The following is a 21927-nucleotide window of genomic DNA, read 5'->3' on the forward strand; positions in this document are numbered from 1 at the left end:
TACCATCTGTGTGCCCTTATACCTCCCGACTTTTTTTTCTTTAAGTTTTTCTATTTCTTAGCAACTCTTATCAGTTTGGACTAAAGGAAGCAAAAGGAGATAGAACCTGTGCTGCATAATTATTTAAGTGAAGTCTTTGGCATTGGGTTGTCTGTGAATTTAATGTATTCATCCATCTGTAGCCTGATTATTCACTGATAAACTAATAACAGTTTTATAAAATGGGTATTCTGTATGCTTTAAATGACCTTTAAATTAAAAACTAGTGCTTTTATTTCCTTTTTGGGTTTCAACTATAAAATAAATCTGTTTTAAGTGACTATAGAATAGTACATTTTAAAAGTTCTGTCACTATATTTGGCTTCATATATTTGAGATGATCAGCATTCTAAACTTTCTATTTTCATTTTTTAGGAGGAAGATATCAACTAGAGATTAAAATACCAGAAACATATCCATTTAATCCCCCTAAGGTATTGTAAGCCTGTTTTTTTGCATGAACTTCTAAAATATATTTCTTGGTTCATTTAATTAGTATATTTAGTACTTATTAAAATTACAGATTTTCAAGTTGCTTACTGTGCAGATTTAGTGTGGACAAGATTTCAGGTAGTGACAGATGGCTTGCTTCTGGAATTGGAATGAGACAAGCTTACTCAGAAGCAGCTAGTAATGGCTCTAGATAGGAGTAGGATGTATATCTGACAGTGGCTTAAATTCTAGGTCTGGAAAAATATGCAGTGTTCCCACATTTAGAGAGTCTTTATACAAGTTCTTATTCATCTCAAAAAAGTATATTTTTTAGGGAAGAGTGTATTCTGAATTCAACAGTGATTTGTGTACTTAGTGCCAGTATAAATATTTAAATATTTAATATTTAAATAAATAAGACTTGTTCTGTCCTTTCTTTCATGGAGCTTATTTTCTCTGGGAAAAAAAAATTAATGATCAAATCATTGCAACTGTGATGAATGTTAAAACAGGAAGCAGAATAACCTAGGATTGTATATAATAAAGGAAACTAACCTAAACTTATTTTTTGATTGAATAGCTTCCTTTATGTTTTAACTTTTGCTGTCATCACCATTTTAGTTTAGGCATTTAGCTTTGTTACTTCCCCTATTTTGCCTATTATTTAATCACCCTTTGATCTTTGCCATTGCTGTTCATTCTTTGAAGTGCTCTTCTGTAAATCTGCCTAAAGAGCAGTGTTGATCATGTTTCTTTACTTGTTAATAGTCTAAACTCCTTAGCTGGACATTGAAAAGCTCTTATAACTTGATCCCAGTCTTTTCTGTCCTAATCTGCCACCCTCACTCATAACATAGGTCTCATTTTCTAGCCTAGATTATTTGCTAACTTGTATTTTAATGCTTATTCTCTCACACTTTCCTGGCATTTACACTTAAATCATTGTCATAGTCATTTAAAATTCTAGTGGTTTTTTAGGGTCTAGGTAAAGTATCGCTTTCTCCATTAAGCTGTGCCTGTTGAAATGTTTCTCCCTCTACTTTCAGAAGTATTTTATATAATTTATGTGGTACCAACACAATTGGAATAGTACCAATTAATGTATTATTTGGGGATATGTATCTTTCACTAGCTTTTATGCTTCTGAGGTCAAACACCATGTCTTATACACCTTTGTATTTTTTTTTTAAGTTTTATTGACATATAATTGATTACAGCTTTGTATTTTCTGTGCTCCTAAAAGCATGGTGTTTCTTGAGCATATGGTAGTAATCATTTAGAAAATGAATCCAAATTCATTCATTCAGTCTAATGATTGTTCCCATTTAAGAATAGACACGAGGAGCTCCCGTCATGGCTCAGCGGTTAACGAACCCAACTAGCATCCATGAGGACGCGGGTTTGATGTGGGCCTCGCTTGGTGGGTTAAGGATCCATCATTGCCATGAGCTGTGGTGTAGGTCGCAGACACGGCTCGGATCCTGCATTGCTGCGACTATGGTGTAGGCCGGTGGCTACAGCTCCAGTTGGACCCCTAGCCTGGGAACCTCTGTATGCCATGGGTGCGGCCCTAAGAAAAATTAAAAAAAATATATACACGGTAGTGGAAGTTCTAGGATGAAGTTGAGTCACATACCAGTTTGAGGTGCCTGTTATTGTGTTTATGTACATCTGTTTTTTGATAAGCCTGGTTAATTTTTTTAAATTGTAGTAAAGTATACATAATGTAACATTTACTATTGTAACCCCTTTTTTAAGTGTGCATTTTCAGTGGCATGAAGCACATTCACATTGTTATGCATCTATCACCACCATCCATTTCCAGAATTTTTTCCTCTTCCTTACTAAACAATAACTCTTTGTTACCCTATGCTGGTAACCACTGTTATACTTTCTGTCTATGAATTTGACTACTCTAGGTACCTCATTTAAGTGGAATCACGATATTTATCCTTTTGTACCTGGCTTGTTTCACTTAGCATATGTCTTTAAGATTCGTCTGTATTATAACTTGAATCAGAATTTCATTCCTTTTTAAGGCTTATTAGTATTCCATTGTACATGCACACCACATTTTGTTTATCCCTTTAACTATTGATGGACATTCTGGTTGTTTCTGCCTTTTTTTTATTTTATTTTATTTATTTATTTATTTATTTATTTTTGTCTTTTTTTGTCTTTTTTTTGTTGTTGTTGTTGTTGTTGTTGCTATTTCTTGGGCCGCTCCCGCGGCATATGGAGGTTCCCAGGCTAGGGGTCCAATCAGGGCTGTAGCCACCTGCCTACGCCAGAGCCACAGCAATGCGGGATCTGAGCCGCGTCTGCAACCTACACCACAGCTCACGGCAACGCCGGATCGTTAACCCACTGTGCAAGGGCAGGGATCGAACCCGCAACCTCATGGTTCCTAGTCGGATTCGTTAACCACTGTGCCACGACGGGAACTCCTGTTTCTGCCTTTTAAGCCTTGTTGATTTTTTTTTTTCTGTCCTGTTATAAAAGAAGTTTGTGTTTGTTGTAGAAATTTGAATAATGAAGTATTTTAGGGCTGCCCTCACAGCATATGGAGGTTCCTAGGCTAGGGGTCTAATCGGAGTTGTAGCCACCACAGCAACGGCAGATCTGAACCGTGTCTGCAACCTACACCACAGCTTGCAGCAACGCCAGATCCTTAACCCACTGAGCAAGGCCAGGTATTGAAAACCTTCGTCCTCATGGATTCTAGTCAGATTCGTTAGCAGCTGAGCCACAACAGGAACTCCAATTATGAAGTATTTTAAAAGAATATTTTTTCAGTGTTACCACTTAGAAATGACCACTATTAAGCACTCATCTTATAACTCTGATTTAATTTTTATCCTCATTCAGGTTACCCTACACTGGATAATCAAGGTTGTCAGTGTTGTTAGAATGAGTAGTCGTCACTTGAGGTTAATTTTTTTTTAATGGAAATAAAGAGGAAGAAAGAAAAGATCTCAAGAGAGATTACTCTCAGCCATTGTATTTTTACTATAAAATAATGAGAGGAGCAGCTTTTGCTTTGTGCTAAGAATTTTATATACCTCTCCTGAAATAGTTTTTTTATTTTTTTTTCTTTTTTAAAGGCCGCACACACAGCATACAGAGAGATTCTCAGGCTAGGGGTTGAATCAGAGCTGTAGCCGCTGGTCTACAACACAGCCAGATCTGAACCACATCTGCAACCTATACCACAGCTCATGGCAACGTCAGATCCCTAACCCACTGAGCAAGGCCAGGGATCCAACCTGCGTCCTCATGAATGCTAGTCAGTTTCATTTCTGCTGAACCACAACAGGAACTCACCCTCTCCAAGTATTATAAAGATTAAAGTTTTGGCACAACATTGTAAACCAATTATACCTTTATTAAAAAATTAAAAACGGAATGGATAAGCAATGAGATCCTGCTGTATGGTACTGGTAACTATACCTAGCCACTTGTGATGGAGCATGATAGAGAATAATGTGAGAAAAAGAATGTATATATATGTGTGTGACTGGGTCACTTTGCTGTATAGTAGAAAATTGACAGAACACTGTAAACCAACTATAATGGAAAAAAATAAAAATCATTTTAAAAAAATAAAAAATAAGGGGAAAAAAACCTTTTTTTCCCAAGCAGTGGAAAAAAATGAAAAGGAGTTGGGGGTTCCCTGGTGCTCAGTAGGTTAAGGATCCAGCATTGTCACTTCTGTGGTTCTGGTTTGATCCCTGGCCCAGGAACTTCTGCAAGCCTGGACACTGGAGTTAGTCCATATAAAAACAGTATTTTAATAATTCTGTGAAACATTTTTCACATTTTTAGCATCTCTGAAATCAAGGTACATCTTTCAGTGGGTGTCATGTCATAACTTAATTGGCAGAGTTTTTTCTCTCTCCAGATCTATAAACTAGTGCTATATTGATGGTATCTGAGATTTAATGAAATACAGTGCTTGAAATAGTGCCTGTACAGACTAAGCACACTGTAAATATTAGCTAGTGTTAATCATGACTACCACCCTAAGACACCCTTCTTCTTTTTAATTTTTTTTATTTTTTGCATTTAAGAGCTGTACCCATGGCATATGGAAGTTCCCAGGCAGGGGTCAAATCAGAGCTACAGCTGCTGGCCTACACCACAGCCACAGCAAGGCCAGATCCGAGCTGCATCTTCAATTTGCACCCCAGCTCATGGCAATGCCAAATCTCTGACCCACTGAACAAGGCCAGGGATCAAACGTGCATCTTCATGGATACTAGTTGGATTTATTTCTGCTGTGCCACGATGGGAACTCCTAAGCGAGCCTTTTTGAAGTAGTCCATTGGCTTCTCTCTGCAACATCATTGTGAAATACGGTAGCATTGATGCTTAAATTTCCTCTATAATTTGAAATTCTCATACATTGCTGATGAGAATGTAAAGTGTTGGACTGCTTTGGAAAATAGTGTGGTCAAAATGGTAAACATAGCAGTTTTACTTCGGTATCTACCCAATAGAAATGAAAAGATGTGTCCAGGAATTTCCCGATGGCCTAGTGGTTAAGGATCCAGCATTGTCACTGCTGTGGTTTAGGTTACTGGTGTGGCAAAGGTTTTATCCCTGGCCTGGGAACTTCTGTTTGCCATAGGCAAAGCCAAAAAAGAAAAAGAAAACATGTAGTCATACAACTTGTACACAGATGTTCATACCATCAGTGTTTATAGTCACCAAGAAGTGGAAGTGCTCTATATGTCCATTAACTGAGTGAAAAAATAAAACGTGGTATATCCATATCATGGATTTGGTTATAAAAGTGAATGAGGAGTTCCCATCGTGGCTCAGTGGTAAACGAATCCGACTAGGAACCATGAGGTTGCAGGTTCAATCCCTGGCCTTGCTCAGTGGGTTAAGGATCAGCCGTTGCCGTGTGCTGTGGTGTAGGCCAGTGGCTATAGCTCCGATTGGACCCCTAGCCTGGGAACCTCCATATGCCACGGGAGTGGCCCTAGAAAAGGCAAAAAGACAAAGAAAAAAAAGAAAGAAAGAAAAAATGAATGAAAGTACTGATATGTGCTGTAAGATAAATGAACTTTCAAAATATCTTGCTGAATGAAAAAGCCAGTCATAAAAAGACACACAATGTATGATTTCATTTATTATGAATATTAGAAGAGGCAAATCATAGAGAAAAAAAGTAGATTGGTGGTTACTTAGGACTGGAGGAGTGTGGAGGGATGGAGTGTGACTGCTGATGGTTACATAGTGTCTTTTCGAGGTGATGAAATGGTTAGAAATTAGCTTTTGGTGATGGTTGCACAAATTCTGTGAATATACTAAACACCATTAAGTTGTGTGCTTTAAATGGGGATGGATTATGGTCTCAATAAAAATGTTTATTTCCCTCTCTAGTCTATAAATATCTCCAGTGATTGCATAGTCTTGGCTTTGTTTTAGGCACTTGATGCATTATTTCATTTAATCTTTGAAATCACTATTAACCCTTCTTTCTCTTGCCTTTTTTTAGAAGAATGAGAAAGGTAGACTCAGAACATAAGAACTGAGGTCTGTCTGATGTTTTTGCTACTAGCTCATGTTGCTCTTCAGGCCAATACTGTCTTAATTACAGCTATTCAATGTTGAGGTAGCTTAAAGATTCAGAAAAGTCTTTCTTCAATCAGCCCACCAAATTTGTCTCCCTCTGGCTTCAATTTTTTAGTTATAGTTGGAATTTTTTTTTTTTTTTTTTAATGACCACATCTATGATATAATGAAGTTCCCAGGCAAGGGATTGAATCTGAACCACAGCTGTGACCTATGCAGAAGCTGTGGCAGCCCCGAATCCTTAACCCACTGTGCTGGGCCAGGGATTAAACCCAGGCCTCCCATTAACCCAAGCCACTGCAGTCACAATCTTAACCCACTGCACCACCATGGGAACTCGTAATATTCTCGTATATATGGTACTCATCCTATTTATGACATTAAGCTTTTGTGATAAATACTAATTAATTTTGTGATAAATGATAAAATATGTTCTAAATATGAGCTACATTGATTTGAATTTTTACTGGTTAGTAAATATAATGGAAAGACTGGGGAGGAGTTCCCATTGTGGCTCAGCCGGTTAAGAGGGTTAAGAACCTGACTAGTATCCATAAGGGTGCGGCTTCAACCCCTGGCCTTGTTCAGTGGGTTAAAAATCTGATGTTGCTGCAAGCTGTGGCATAGGTCACAGATGCAGCTTGGATCTTGTGTTGCTGTGGCATAGGCCAGCAGCTGCAGCTCCAATTCAGCCCCTAGCCTGGAAACTTACTTATGCTGTGGGTGCAGCCCTATAAAGACAAAAAGGAGTTGCCGTCGTGGCACAGCAGAAGCAAATCTGACAAGGAAGCATGAGGTTGTAGGTTCGATCCCTGGCCTTGCTCAGTGTGTTAAGGATCTGGTGTTGCCATGAGCTGTGGTGTAGGTTGCAGACACGGCTCAGATCTGGCGTTGCTGTGGCTGTGGTGTAGGCCAGCAGCTATGGCTCTGATTAAACCCTAGCCTGGGAACCTCCATATGCTGCAGGTGTGGCCCTAAAAAACAAAAAACAAACAAAAAACAGAGAGGAATAATTGTGTAAAATTCTTGCACAATTATGTTTACAAATGTTTAATATGTAGGCTTAAGTTTAACTTTAAGCCTTAGGTGAAAGTATTGAAGTTAGCTATTATATTTTCACAGCTGTGCAGCTAAAATTACACAAGATTGAAAACTTACATTGATTATCTTAACATGGTCCCAGAGTATTTTCTATTTATTATTCTGGAATAAACTATTGACATGAAGAGCAGAAGGTTTACTTCCAGACAGAGAAGATAGATCTTTGAATCAGCTGAATATAGCATAGGAGGAATTTGATTCAGTGCATACATGCAACCAAAGTTTCTTTTGTTCTTTTTCACTTATTTTATTATGAAAAGAACACATGCTTTAATTTAAAAATCCAATATTACATATGTACTTAAAGGAAATAGTGAGAGGCTCTTCTCATATACTTCATTGCCATTCCTCAGAAGGTGGTCATTTTTGTCAGATTGTTCTGTCCTTAAACATCTCTTAGGTATGTGCAAACAACAAATATACAAATATATATAATTAAAGAATATATATTCATATACACATCCCTTAACTTTTCCACAGATATTATCATACGTATTGTTTAGCACTGTCTGTCCTGTTTTGGGGGGGGCCACAGGTGCTGCATATATGGAATTTCCCAGGCTAGGGGTTGAATTGGAGTTGAAGCTGCTAGTCTATGCCTAAGCCACAGCAATGGCAGATCTGAACCATGTCTGTGACCTACACCACAGTTATTGGCATTGCTGGATCCTTAACCCACTGAGCGAGGCCAGGGATCAAACCCGCATCCTCACAGATACTAGTCGGGTTCCTTTCCATTGAGCCACAATGGGAACTCCTGCTTCTGTCATCTTTGTTTAACATAATGTGAATATCTCTCCATAATGGGTTATTTTTAAACAATTTTTTATTACAGTTGATTTATAGTATTGTGTCAATTTCTGGTATACAGCAAAGTGACCCAGTCATACATATATACATTCTTTTTCTTATATTATCTTCCATCATATTTAGTCACAAGTAATTGGATATAATTCCCTGAGCTATACAGTAGCAAGATTTTTTAAAAAATAAGCTGTACTATATATTCTATTAATGAAAATCTCATTAAATTAGGAAAACTCTAGCTCAGTGATTTGTCTAGCTGATGTATTGGAGATTAGTTTGTGAATTTTCCTCTTTTTACTTGGTATAAATATATTTTCATATGCGAAATTGAGGATAAATGTCAGTGCTCATAACCTTTAATGAGTCATCTCCTCTACACATGTGTATTTAAAATAAAATAGCATTTTCTTTTGTACAGTAAGTTAGTTAAAGCTGGTTTAATATTTTAACTTCCTTGAGTTCCACGCTTGAAACTGGAAATCCTGATGGAAATATGGGCTCATATCTGCCATGGAGTAGAAGCTGAAATGTTGGTTGAACTAAAGATCGCATGAATGTAGGATACATCCTGAAGGCAGAGATAGGATTACTGATAATGGTGTACCAATGTAGATAACTAAGAACAATCCACTTCCTTTACTTCAGTCTGGTAACCCTATGTACATAGTGTTGAGATTTTTTGTCTCTAAATTCTTTGAGTGCTACTCAAAGCTAATGAGTGTTGTCAGGTTACCTAGATGGTGCTAGTATTATTTCATTTGTGAAAATAAGGAAACTTGAATGGTTATTTATGCAAGTATTTTAGTACTGTAAACCATCCCATATCTCCTTTGTAATCAGGGTCAAATATGACTCAAGTGGATCATAATGAATGTCTTTGTATTGTTACTTAATTTCATACTTCCTTCCTTCCAAGTTCTTTGATTCTACATTTTTGTTGCTATAGGTCAAGGATGGTAGCACTCTGAGAGAAAGTGACAGATACAGTGGATATAAATTGAGTATGGAATGATGGGATACATTTGGGTACCAAGATTAAAGGTTGAAAAAGACCTGAAAAATCGAAGAAAGGAGCTAGTTGATGGTAAAGAATAACAAAGAAGAAAGAAATAGGAGATAGAGAATGGAAGAGCACCCAAAGAACTCTTTATAAGACAGTTACTTAGATCTGTGCTGGGAATAATGGAGTGTCCCATTAAAAATTATTTTTATTCGATTATCTGCAAATTCATCACTTTTTATTCCTAACTGTAGTTTGTAGTACAAATTAAGATATTAATAATTAAAGTCATGGAATGCTGTGATACCCTTGAGTTATTGAAATTATGGCATACAGTTATTTTGTATCTTTATAAAGCTTTGAAGTCGATGCATGGTAAAAAGTAAGATGTCACTATATCTGTTATAACGAAAAGTTTGTTGTACATAAGCCCTATATGCCTTTATTTTTTGCACTATATTTGAGAAGAATACTGTTTAGCCTTATAATACCAGGTTTGTCGTAGTGTTAATTGTATATTCATTCAATTTGAGGCATTTGAAATACTTGGAATGCTCTAGTAAGCAAGAGAGACACCATGTCTTTTAGGAAAGACAAAGAATAAGGAAGAGATAATAGAATTGTGATCAGTACCATGACAAAGTACAGGGTACTATGGGAATAGGCCAGGAAGAAATGATTATAGAAGCTGAAACTTGAAGAATATGTAGGAGTTATCTAGGATAAGAAGTATTGAGATGTGTTATTGAAAGAAACATATGAAGTCTCCGAGGCAAAGAAAAAAAATTTTATTTTATTTTTTTTGTCTTTTTTTGCTATTTCTTTGGGCCGCTCCCGCGGCATATGGAGGTTCCCAGGCTAGGGGTCGAATCGGAGCTGTAGCCACCGGCCTACACCACAGCCACAGCAATGCAGGATCCGAGCTGCGTCTGCGACCTACACCACAGCTCACGGCAACGAGGGATCGTTAACCCACTGAGTAAGGGCAGGGACCAAACCCGCAACCTCATGGTTCCTAGTCGGATTCGTTAACCACTGCGCCACGACAGGAACTCCCTTTTTTTTTAAATTTTTAAAAATGATTTGCTCTAAGTTCCTGTGTGACTTGGTGGGTTAAAGATCCGGTGTTGCCATAGCTGTGGTACAGGTTGCAACTGCGACTCAAGAGATATATATATCTATATATATATCTCTATATATATAGATATATATGACTTGTTGAGCATTTGCATGGAATGCACAGAATGTGGGGCGGAAGTAAAATTTGAGAGATAGTCTAGGGCTAATTTGAGAATGGGTTATATTAAAGGCGATGAGAAGTCAATAAAGGGCCTTAAGGAGTAGTGACCTGAATCAGGATTGTTCTAAAGGGCCATCTTTGGTTTTAGTGTGGGGAATGGATGGAAGGGAGCAAACTGACAGCAGTAAAATCAGTCAGCTGTTTAGTAAGCCAGGTAAAGAATGATAATCTCCTTTAAAGATAGGGTATTCTGTAGATGGAAAGAAGTAGATATTACTGAAAGCAGTAAAGTTATTCTAAGAATTGATCGGGTACAAAGTCTCCATTAGTTTTAGGTGTTTTGAAGCCATTGGTGACTTAAAAGTACTTTTTCAGCTGGCATTTAAGTTAGTGAGTATGTGAGGAATTAGAGGCAGGTAGTATAGACAAATCATAAGGAGAGAAGTAGAAGCAAATCTTTTTTTATCTTCTTTCCATAAGTAGTTTAGACTTGAAGCATATAAGGTACTTGAAACATAGCTTGGCTCATAGTAATTAATCTATTAAGTGTTAAAGAATTTTAGGAGTTCCCATCCTGGCTCAGTGGTTAACGAACCTGACTAATAACCATAAGGTTGCGAGTTCGATCCTTGGACTCACTCAGTGGGTTAAGGATCTGGTGGGGGTTGCTGTGAGCTGTTGTGTAGGTCATAGATGCAGCTTGGATCCCATGTGGCTGTGGCTGTGGCGAAGGTTGGCAGCTGTAGCTCTGATTCGACCCCTAGCCTGAGAACCTCCATATGCCACGGGTGCGACACTAAAAAGACAAAAAGACCAAAAAAAAAAAAATATCGTTAAAGAATTTTGACTTAGAGGACTATCATGTGTTGTCAGACATCATCATCATCCTCTTTCTCCTCCAAAAGCTCATAAATAAAAGCTTATGAATCTAGATTTCATTTCAAAGTGATCCGATAGAGTTAGCATTTCCACTTTGTTGATTTCTTATTCATGGAAAGACAAATAAGTAATTAGATCCTCAGAATCTGAAATCGGATTGTGTGAGTTTGTAATTTGTTCTTTTGCTAACTACTTATTTGATGTTGGGTAAATTTCTTAAACTCTGAGCCTCATTGCCTGCAGATAATAGTAGGCCTTTAAATATTTGTTGACTTTTTTTTTTTTAAGAATTTAAGACAAAAATGCTACAGGAAAATCAGGACCAATCTTACAGTCACTTACTGCACATACTGATTTTGCTTGTTTTCTTACCCTTTTTCACACTAAGTAAATTGCCATTTACTATCTATGTTTTAACTTTTTCATACTACTTTATCTATGTAAATAGTTTTAGTCCATGTTAAATTTATCATAGCATCTGACATTATGCTAGGTAACTTGTAAACATCTAGTAATTATTGGGTTTCTCTAAAGACAGCATTTATTATTAAAAGATTTAAAAAGAGTGTATGTCATTGACAGCATTCAGTTTAGTGAATACTTTGTCTTCTACTCAATGATGTAAGTATGTATGGCCTTTTTTTTTTTTTTTTAAACCCAAGGTTTACATTTTCTGGTAATTCTGCATAAACTATATATCTTTATTTCTGTTACTTAAAAACTTAAGTGTGCTTTATATTCTAGGTCCGGTTTATCACAAAAATATGGCATCCTAATATTAGTTCCGTCACAGGGGCTATTTGTTTGGATATCCTGAAAGATCAATGGTAAGAGATTTTGAATTCACTTTCTCTCTTCTGTCATATGAATTCCAAGACTATTTAGAGTGTTAAATGTGTACTTGTCTCAAAACATAAGCATATATCATACTTTCTCATATTTGGGCAATACTTTTTAAATAGTGAAGTCTTTTGAGTACATAAGAGAAAATACAGTTGAAATTGGAGTCTTTTTGTTGTTGTTGTTGTTTGTTTGTTTTCTTTTTAGGGCCGAACCTGCAGCATATAGAAAGAAGTTCCCAGGATAGAGGTCGAGTAGGAGATATAGCTGCTGACCTATGCCACAGCCATAGCGACGCTAGATCCAAGCCTCATCTGTAACCTACACCTCAGCTCACAGTAATGCCGGATCCTTTAACCCACTGAGCAGGGCCAGGGATTGAACCTGCATCCTCAAGGGTACTAGTTGGGTTCGTTACTGCTGAGCCACAACTAGAACTTCTAGTATTTTTTTTTTAATGGCTGCACCTGGGGCACATGGAATTCCTGGGCCAGGGATTGAATTCAAGCCATAGCTGCAACCTATGCCACAGCTGTAGCAACACCAGATCCTTTAATCCACTGTGCTGGGCTGGGAATCGAACCCATACCTCTGCAGTGAACCAAGCTGCTACAGTTGGATTCTTAACCCACTGCTCCACAGTGGGAACTCCAAAATTGGAATCTATATTTAAATAGTTAACTCTTAGGTAACGCCAGATACTAGCTTTACATCTCAAGAAGTCTTGGATTTCATTTGTTTCGGTAGATTTGATTTTTTGCTACCTCAGGAAGATATTTGTGAAAGACTAAAGTTGAGGGTTTTTTTGTTTGTTTTGTTTTGTTTTGTTTTTTGTCTTTTTGCCAGTTCTTGGGCTGCTCCTGCAGCATATGGAGGTTCCCAGGCTAGGGGTCCAGTTGGAGCTGTAGCCGCCGGCCTACGCCAGAGCCACAGCAATGCCAGATCTGAGCCGTGTCTGCGACCTACACCACAGCTCATGGCAACGCTGGATCCTTAACCCACTGAGTGAGGCCAGGGATTGATCCCGAAACCTCATGGTTTCTAGTCGGACTCGTTAGCCACTGAGCCACAACGGGAACTCCAAGACTAAAGTATTGAGGTAATCAGCTCTGACTTGGGTAGAATGTAGGTGGTGAAAATGTTAGAATTTGTAGTAGTTGAGAAGTTTCCTGGCGGCTCAGTGAATTTAGGATTCAGTGCTGTTGCTGCTGTGGTGAGGATCACTGCTGTGGTAAGAGTTCAATTCCTGGTCCTAGAACTTCCACATGTTGCAGGTGCAGCCAAAAAAAAGCTATGTTAATTCAATACAGTTAAGGTTCTAAGGAGTACTTGTGGAGTTCCCTTGAGGTGGGGTGGATTAAGGATCCAGTGTTTTCACTCCAGCAGCTCAGGTTGCAGCTGTGGTGTGGGTTCAGTCCCTGGTCTGGGAACCTCCACGTGCCATGGGCATGGCAGGGGAAAAAAAAAAGAAGTACTTTTGTAGGTGATATCTTTGTTTGCACAGTGCTTTATAATGCTTTCACATATTTTGTCTGATTTTATCTTAGCATAATTTTTTTTAAGAGTTTATAATTCTGTTACCATTAGGTTAAAATAGGGGCTTTGCCACTTACTCACTTGTATGGTCTTGAGTAAATTACCTGGTCTTTGTGCCTTAGTTTCCTCATCTGAAAAAATGAATAGCTATTTCATAGAGCTGTTGAGAAGATTAAATGAGTTGTTTTATGTATTTCTCTTAGACTAGAGTCTGACATATTCTCACAATATTGATTGAAAAACTAAGATAAGAGATACAAAGACATTGGATTGGGAGTTCCCCATTGTGGTTCAGTGGTAACAAACCTGACTAGTATCCATGAGGATGTAGGTTCGATCCCTGGCCTTGCTCTGGTGTTGCCATGAGCTGTGGTGTAGATCACAGATGAAGCTTGGATTCCAAGTTGCTCTTGCTGTGGTGTAGGCCAGCAGCTGTAGCTCTGATTCAGTGCCTAGCCTGGGAACTTCGACATGCAGCAGGCGTGCCCCTAAAAAGCAAAAAAGAAAAACATTGGAGTGGAAGAAAACGTAATGAGTTTGATTTGTTAAGGAAAGAATGGAACCTGAACAAAGTGAAACAGGAATGACAACATTTAGTGTATTTGGTCATTTGGTTTATTTAGTAACTGAATAAACAGATAGGAGTTGCTGATTTGGCTTGATTTTGTTTTTCCATTCTAATAGCACATCTGAGTAAAGCCTCTCCCTCAGTAGATCATCTCTTGGGATCTAGTTTCTTTTCTTTTCTTTTGCTTTTTAGGGACACACCTGTGGCATATGGAGGTTCCCAGGCTAGGGATCAAATCAGAAGTGCAGCTGCCGGCCTATGCCACAGCCACAGCAATGTGGGAATTGAGCCTTGTCTGCAACCTACACCACACACAGCTCACCGCAATGCCAAATCCTTAACCCACTGAGCAAGGCCAGGGATCAAACCCACATCCTCATGGATCCTAGTTGGGTTTGTTAACCACTTAACCAAGGAGAACGCCAGGATCTAGTTTCTTTTTCTTTTTTTTTTTTTTTTTTTTTGTCTTTTTGCTATTTCTTGGGCCGCTCCCTCGGCATATGGAGGTTCCCAGGCTAGGGGTCTAATCAGAGCTGTAGTCTCCCGCCTACGCCAGAGCCACAGCAACGCAAGATCCGAGCCGAGTCTGCAACCTACACCACAGCTCACGGCAACGCCGAATTGTTAACCCACTGAGCAAGCGCAGGGACCGAACCCGCAACCTCATGGTTCCTGGTCGGATTCGTTAACCACTGCGCCACGACGGGAACTCCAGGATCTAGTTTCTTGGTCTGTATTTCATACAGTGAACATTGTGGAATAGGCCTAACTTCATCTTCTGTCAGTCTTTTGATTTGTGACTTTTTGCAATTTACTGAATTTATGTGCCTCAGTATTTTTATCTGTAAAGTCATCTCAGAGACCCCTTGTAGGTCCTACCTTCAGTTATACTAATGAATTTGCAGTATCAAAGACATTTGGCTTTTTTTTTTTTTTTTTTTCCCCTTGGTTTCCAGTACAACTGTTCTATTTCCCTTTCCTTTTCCCACTCCCAGACTTCTCAACTAGTTCCTCCCTCACCTCCTAGAACTTTGCACAGGGTTAAGTCTTGACCTCTGCTTCTCTCCATCTATTGCCCACTTCCTTGGTGAGCTCATCTGACTTCATAACTTCACCATCTATATACTGGCAACTCACAAATTTGTCCTTAACTTCAGATTTATGTCCTGCTGCCTGTTTAACATCTATACTTGGATATGTAATGGATATCTCAAACTTAAACATGTTGTGAACTGAATTATTTCCCCAACCCCAAACCTAGTTCTTCCCCATCTAAGTTTTGGCAGCTACTTCTTTGGAATTGTTCAGGCCAAAACCTCATCATGATCCTTGTTTCTTCTTGCTCTGGTATCCTTATATCCCATCTGCAAATCCTGTTGTTGAAACCTCCAAAACCTTAATTTATCATCAGCTCACTACTACTGCCTTGTCCTAAGTAGCATTACCTCTTGCCTGGATGGCTACAGCAGCCTGTCCCTCTGCTTCTGACTTGTCTCAGGCTATTCTCAGCAGCCAGAATGAAACTCTGCCCCTTTGAAAATGAAACTCCAGGCAAAATTTTCCACTGTCTTCCCTTTTTGCTCAGAGTTATGCTAGCAGTACTACTACCATTTCTGATTATCTTCCTATAAATAGTTGAAAGAGTATGGTATGTGTAGGGAGAACTTAATAAATTTTATATCAGAATACTTTTAATCAGCTATTCCCATTTCCTAAGGCAGGTGAACTTGTACCACAAGAGAACTCCAGACATAAGCTGTTAAATATTAAAGGTAGACCACCATCCACATGTATTAAAAAAAGACCGAGATTGGAATTCTCCCTTGGCACAGTGGATTAAGGATCTGGTATTGTGACTGCAGCGGATTAGACCTCTATGGTGGTGCTCATTCGATCCCTGGCCCAGGAACTTCAACATGCTTCGGGTGCACTCAGGGGAAAAAAAAAAAACCTTATCATAGTATAGTTTATATCTTAACTTCATAACATACCCAGTGTTTAAACCATTTTCTGATGTTTGTCTGTTGACACTTATGACTAAAGGTGTCCACCTGGGGAGAAAATTTCATCACCTAAAATTTGCTCTCATTGATACTGATCTTCCAAAACACAGGAACAGGCACTAGGAGAATATCTAGATGGTTGATAGGCTCTGCTCAGCATCATTAGTCACCAGGGAAATACAAATTAAATTCACAGTTAGATACCACTGTACTCTTGGAATATTTCTTATTCATTGCTGGTAAGAATGTGGTTCAGCCACTCAAAGAGCAGTACCTAAAAAAGCTAAGCATATAGGCCTAGCACTTCTACTCCTTGGTATACATCTAAGAGAAATGAGTGCATATGTCTGCCAAAACTCTTGTACAAGAATATTCATAGCAGATTTATTCAAACTGCAAATAACCCAGAGAATGGATAGATAATGGTATAATCATATATTGGAACACTACATAGCAGGTGAAACAAAAGCATCTTAATACAGACAGCATGGGTGCTTCTCATAGACATGTTGAGTGACGAAATCCAGACACAAAGGAGTATGTATTATATGAGTTCATTTTATGAAATCCAAGATGAATCAAAACTAGCTTATTTTGCTTTTGTCTTTTTAGGGCCACACACTGTGGCATATGGAGGTTCCCAAGCTAGGGCTCAAATCAGAGCTGTAGCTGCTGGTCTATACCACAGCCAGCAACTGGGAGTCCGAGCCCCATCTGTGACCTACACCACAACTCACGGCAACGCCAGATCCTTAACCCACTGATCAAGGCCAGGGATCGAACCCACAACCTCGTGGTTCCTAGTCTGATTCGTTTCTGCTGGGCCACAACAGGAACTCCCCCCCCCCAAAAAAAAAACCTAGTTTTTGGTGATAGAAACTAGGACCAAAAAAAAGAAAAAGGAACTAGGACAGTGGTGGGGGTAGGCAAGGGTTGTAAATAAGTGGGGTTTTTTGAATGCTGGAAATAACTCTCTATTTTGATCTAAGTAGTGGTTACCATGGATGCACACATAAATTAAAAATTCAACTATCTGTATAGCATTTTACTCTGCTTATTATACCTTGGTCAAGGAATTATAATAAAAAGCTGCCATTCTCTTTAAGTAGCATTCAGTGTTTTGAGTAAATACTGAATTATTTATTGATGGTCTGCTGGAATATCCTTAACAGAAAAGTTACTCAACAATACAAGTAATGCATATGCTTATTCAACATATTAAAGGCCCCACCTAGTCCAAGTGGATTAATATTTAATTAGCCATGTTAACTGTGCTTAGTGATTTTGAGATCTTGCAGAATTAATTTACTGAAGATAGAGATACTCATTTTATCCACTGATTACTTAAAACGAGCTAACATTTTGAAATTTCATACTCTTGTTTGGACTTGTTTTTAATAATTTATGTGAATTTTATGCATTTAATGCTAAACATCTCAATGTAGTATGAATGTAATCATTACTTTGTGAAAAGAAAATTAGATGAAAGAGTTGCTATCGTGGCTCAGCAGTAACTAACCCGACTAGTATCCATGAGGATATGGTTTTAGTCCCTGGCCCTTATCAGTGGCTTAAAGGACCTGACTTTGCTGTGAGTTGTGGTGTAGGTAACAGACACTGCTCAGATGTGACGTTGCCATGGCTGTGGTCGGCAGCTGCAGCTCCTATTCGACCCTTAGCCTGGGAACATCTGGACATATGTTGGGCCCTTAAAAAAAGCTAAATAAATAAATAAATAGTATTTAATTGTAAAATACATGACATGAAATTTACCATCTTAACTTTTTTTCTTGTTCTTTTTTTTTTTTTTTTTTTTTTTTTGTCTTTTTGTCTTTTTGCCATTTCTTGGGCTGTTCCTGTGGCATATGGAGGTTCCCAGGCTAGGGGTCTCATCAGAGCTGTAGCTGCCAGCCTACATCAGAGCCACAGCAACACGGGATCTGAGCCGCGTCTGCGACCTACACCACAGCTCATGGCAACACCGGATCCTTAACCCACTGAGCAAGGGCAGGAACCGAACCTGCAACCTCATGGTTCCTAGTCGGATTCGTTAACCACTGCGCCATGACAGGAACTCCTATTTCTTTACTTAAAAATTTTTTTTGAGGTACAGTTCGTTTACAACATTGTGTTAATTTCAGCTGTATAGCAAAGTGACTCATTTACACATACATATTCTTTTTCATATTCTTTTTTTTTTTTTTTTTTTTTTTTTAATGGCCGCACCCAGGCTGGTAATTGAGTCCAATCCACAGATGCCACCTATGCTGTAGCTACACCAAATCCTTTAACCCACTGCCACAGGCCTGGGATCAAACACACACCTCCACAACAACTCACATTGCTGCAGTTGATTCTTAACCCACTGCACCACAGCAGTAACTCCCGTATTCTTTTTCATTATGATTTATCACAGAATATTGAATATAGTTCTCTGTGCTTGTTATACATCATATATATAATAGTTTGCCTCTGCTTATTCTAGACTCCTAATCCTTCCTCTCCCTACACCCCCCCAACTCTGAACACGTCTGTTTCTATACTCTCGTCTGTTTTTATTTTGTAGATATGTTGATTTGTATCATATTTTATGAGACTCATGCACTACCTACTGTGCTAACGAGGCACCTTGATTTGTATCATAGTTTAGATTTCATGTATAAGTGACATCAAGTGGTATTTGTCTTTCTGACTTACTTTGCTTAGTATGATAATCTCTGGGTCCATCCATGTTGCTGCAAATGCATTATTTCTTTCTTTTTAATGTCTAAGTAATATTCTGTATATATCACATCTTTATCCATTCATTTATCCATGGACATTCAGGTTGTATCCATGTCTTGGCTGTTATAAATAGTGCTGCTCTGAAATAGGGGTACACGTGTCTTTTTTTTTTTTTTTTTTCTTCTTAGCGTCACAGCTTCAACATATGGAAGTTCCCAGGCTAGGGGTCAAATTTGATCTGCAGCTGCTAGTCTGTACCTCAGCCACAGCAACACCAGATCCAAGCGACTGTGTCTGCTACCTATACCACAGCTCACGGCAGTGCTGCATCCTTAACCTACTCAGCAAGGCCGGGGATCAGACCTGCATCTTCATGGATGCTAGTCAGATTCCTAACCCGCTGAGCCACAGTGGGAACTATATATGAGTTATAGTTTTGTCTGGGTATATGCCCAGGCGTGGGATTGCCACATCATATGGTAATTCTATTTTTAGTTTTTTAAGGAACTTCCATACTGTTTTCCATGGTGACTGTACTAATTTATATTTCTACCAACAGTGTAGGAGGGTTCCCTTTTCTCCATACCCTCTCTAACATTTGTTATTTTGTAGAATCTCTTTTTTTCCCTCTCTCTCTCTTTTAGGGTCACACCTGCAGCATATGGAGGTTCCCAGGCTAGGGGCCTATGCCACAGCAATGCAGGATCCAAGCCACCTCTTCGATGTACACCACAGCTCACGACAACACTGGATTCTTAACCCACTGAACAGGGCCATGGATTGAACCCACATCCTCATGGGTACTTGTTTGGTTTGTTTCTGCTGAGCCACAGCAGAACTCCCTTATTTTGTAGACTTATTAATGATGGCCATTCTGTCCACTGTGAGGTGGTATCTCATTGTAGTTTTGATTAACATTTTTCTAATAATTAGCAATGATGAACATTTTTTCATGTTTCTTTTGGACATTTGTATGTCTTTGGAGAAACATCTGTTCACTTCTTCTGCACATTTTCTGATTAGGTTTTTTTTTTTTTTTTGGTTTTTGTTTTTGTATTTTTTTGTTTGGTTGGGGTTTTTGTTAGGTTTGGTTTGGTTGGGGTTTTTGTTTTGCCTTTTTAGGGCCGCACCCATGCATTTGTGCATGTGGAAGTTCCCAGGCTTAGGTGTCTAATTGGAGCTGTAGCTGCGGGCCCATGCCCTAGCCACAGCAACACTGGATCCTAGTCGTGTCTGCAGTCTGCACCACAGCTCATGGCAACACCAGATCTTTAACCCACTGAGCAAGACCAGGGATCAAACCTGCATCCTCATGGGTACTAGTCAGGTTTGTTTCCACTGAGCCATGGTGGGAACTCTTGTGTTTTTTTTTTTTTTTGTTATTGAATTATATGAGCTGTTTGTATATTTTGAAGATTAAGCCCTTGTCGCTTGCATCATTTGCAACTGTTTTCTGCCATTCTATCGGTGGTCTTTTCATTTTGTTTTTGGTTTTCTTTGCTGTGCAAAAATTTTTTAGTTTAAGTAGGTCCCATTTATTTATTTTTGCTTTTCTTTCTTTTTTTTTGTTTTTGTTTTTGTCTTTTGTCTTTTTAGGGCTGCACTCCCGGCATATGGAGGTTTCCAGGCTAGAGGTCTAATTGGAGCTACAGCTGCCAGCCTACACTAGAGCCACAGCAACGCCAGATCCTTAACCCACTGAGCAAGGCCAGGGATCAAACCCACAACGTCATGGTTTCTAGTCGGATTTGTTTCTGCTGTGCTACAACGGGAACTCCTGTTTTTATTTCTATTGCCATGGGAGACTGATCTAAGAAGACATTGGTATGATTTATGTCAGAAGATGTTTTGCCTGTGTTCTCTTCTAGAAGTTTAATGGTGTCATGTCTTATGTTTAAGTCTTTAAAAGCCATTTGAGTTTATTTTTGTGTATGGTATGAGAGTATGTTCTAACTTCATTGGTTTATATGCAGTTGTCCAACTTTCTCAGCATCACTTGCTGAAGATCTTTTACCCATTTTATATTCTTGCCTCCTTTGTTGAAGATTAAATTGCTCATGGGTGTGTGGGTTATTTTTGGACTCTTTTCTGTTCCATTGATCCGTTTGCCTGTTTTTATGCCAGTATGATGATGTTTTGATTACTGTAGCTTTGTAGTATTGTCTAAAGTCAAAGAGGGTTATGCCTCCTGCTCTGTTCTTTTTCCTTAGGAATGCTTTAGCAATTCTGGGTCTTTCATGGTTCATGTAAAGTTTTGGATTTTTCTAGTTCTGTGAAAAAACATCATGGGTAATTTGATGGTGACTGTATTAAATCTGCCAATTGCTTTGGGTAGTATGGCCATATCATCTTCATGTAATGACAGTTTTACATCTTCCTTACCAATTTGAATCCCTTCTATTTCTTTTCCTTGTCTGCTGTGGCTATGACTTCCAGTACTGTGTTGAAGAGACATGGTGAGAGTGAGCATCTTTGTTTCAGATTAACTGTTGTTGTTTTTAATGACGTATACCATTATAACATTAACTGTCTTAATGTGTACCGTTTAGTAATATTAAGTATATTCACATTGTTGTGCAACCAATCTCCAGGACTTTTTTAAAAAAATAAGTCGATGTTTTTAGAGCAGGTTTAGGTTCACAGCAAAACTTGAGAGGAAGGTACAGAGATTTCCCATATACTCCCTGCCCCTACACATGCATAGTCTACACTACCCCATTCTGAACATCCCCCAGAGTGGTATGTTTGTTACAGTTGGTCAGTCTGCATTGGCACATCCCAATTACCCATAAAGCCCTTAGTTTATATTATGGTTCATTCTAGATAGTATACATTCTCTGTGTTTGAAGATAGGTGTAATGACATGTATGTAAAGAGTATTTTCACTGCCCTGAAAATCCTCTGTGTTCTGCTTCTTCATTCCCACACTTTACCTTCCTCCCTGCCCCCAAACCCGTTTTATCTTGCGAAACTGAAACACTTGTGTCCATTAAATAACTTCTCATTCTCTTCTGCTTTTTCTGTCTCCGAATTTGATTACTCCAGATACCTCATGAATCATAATATTTATCTTTTTCTTCCTGGATTCACTTAATATAATGCTCTCAGGATTCATCCATATATCAGATTTCTCTTCCTTTTTAACTCTGGATAATATTCCAGGTTAGGGGTCTAA

General features: G+C 38.6%; 1 protein-coding gene across 3 annotated transcripts in view; it reads left to right on the top strand.

Annotated features, from left to right (window-relative positions):
* UBE2K (ubiquitin conjugating enzyme E2 K) overlaps positions 1-21927 on the top strand; it is a 73902-nt gene that overhangs the window by 38551 nt on the left and 13424 nt on the right. For 2 of the 3 annotated variants that reach the window (XM_021100521.1, NM_001078671.1), the window contains 2 exons: positions 415-473; positions 11826-11908. The exons of the other annotated variant lie outside the window; for it this stretch is intronic. Coding sequence is in view for 1 of the 2 variants with exons in the window: in NM_001078671.1 (NP_001072139.1) it covers positions 415-473; positions 11826-11908 (142 nt within the window). In the remaining variant the exon portion in view is untranslated. The remainder of the gene's footprint in view (positions 1-414; positions 474-11825; positions 11909-21927) is intronic. 3 annotated transcript variants of the gene reach the window in all.

Source organism: Sus scrofa, chromosome 8, assembly GCF_000003025.6.
Source record: "Sus scrofa isolate TJ Tabasco breed Duroc chromosome 8, Sscrofa11.1, whole genome shotgun sequence".
NCBI classification, from domain to species: Eukaryota; Metazoa; Chordata; class Mammalia; order Artiodactyla; family Suidae; genus Sus; species Sus scrofa.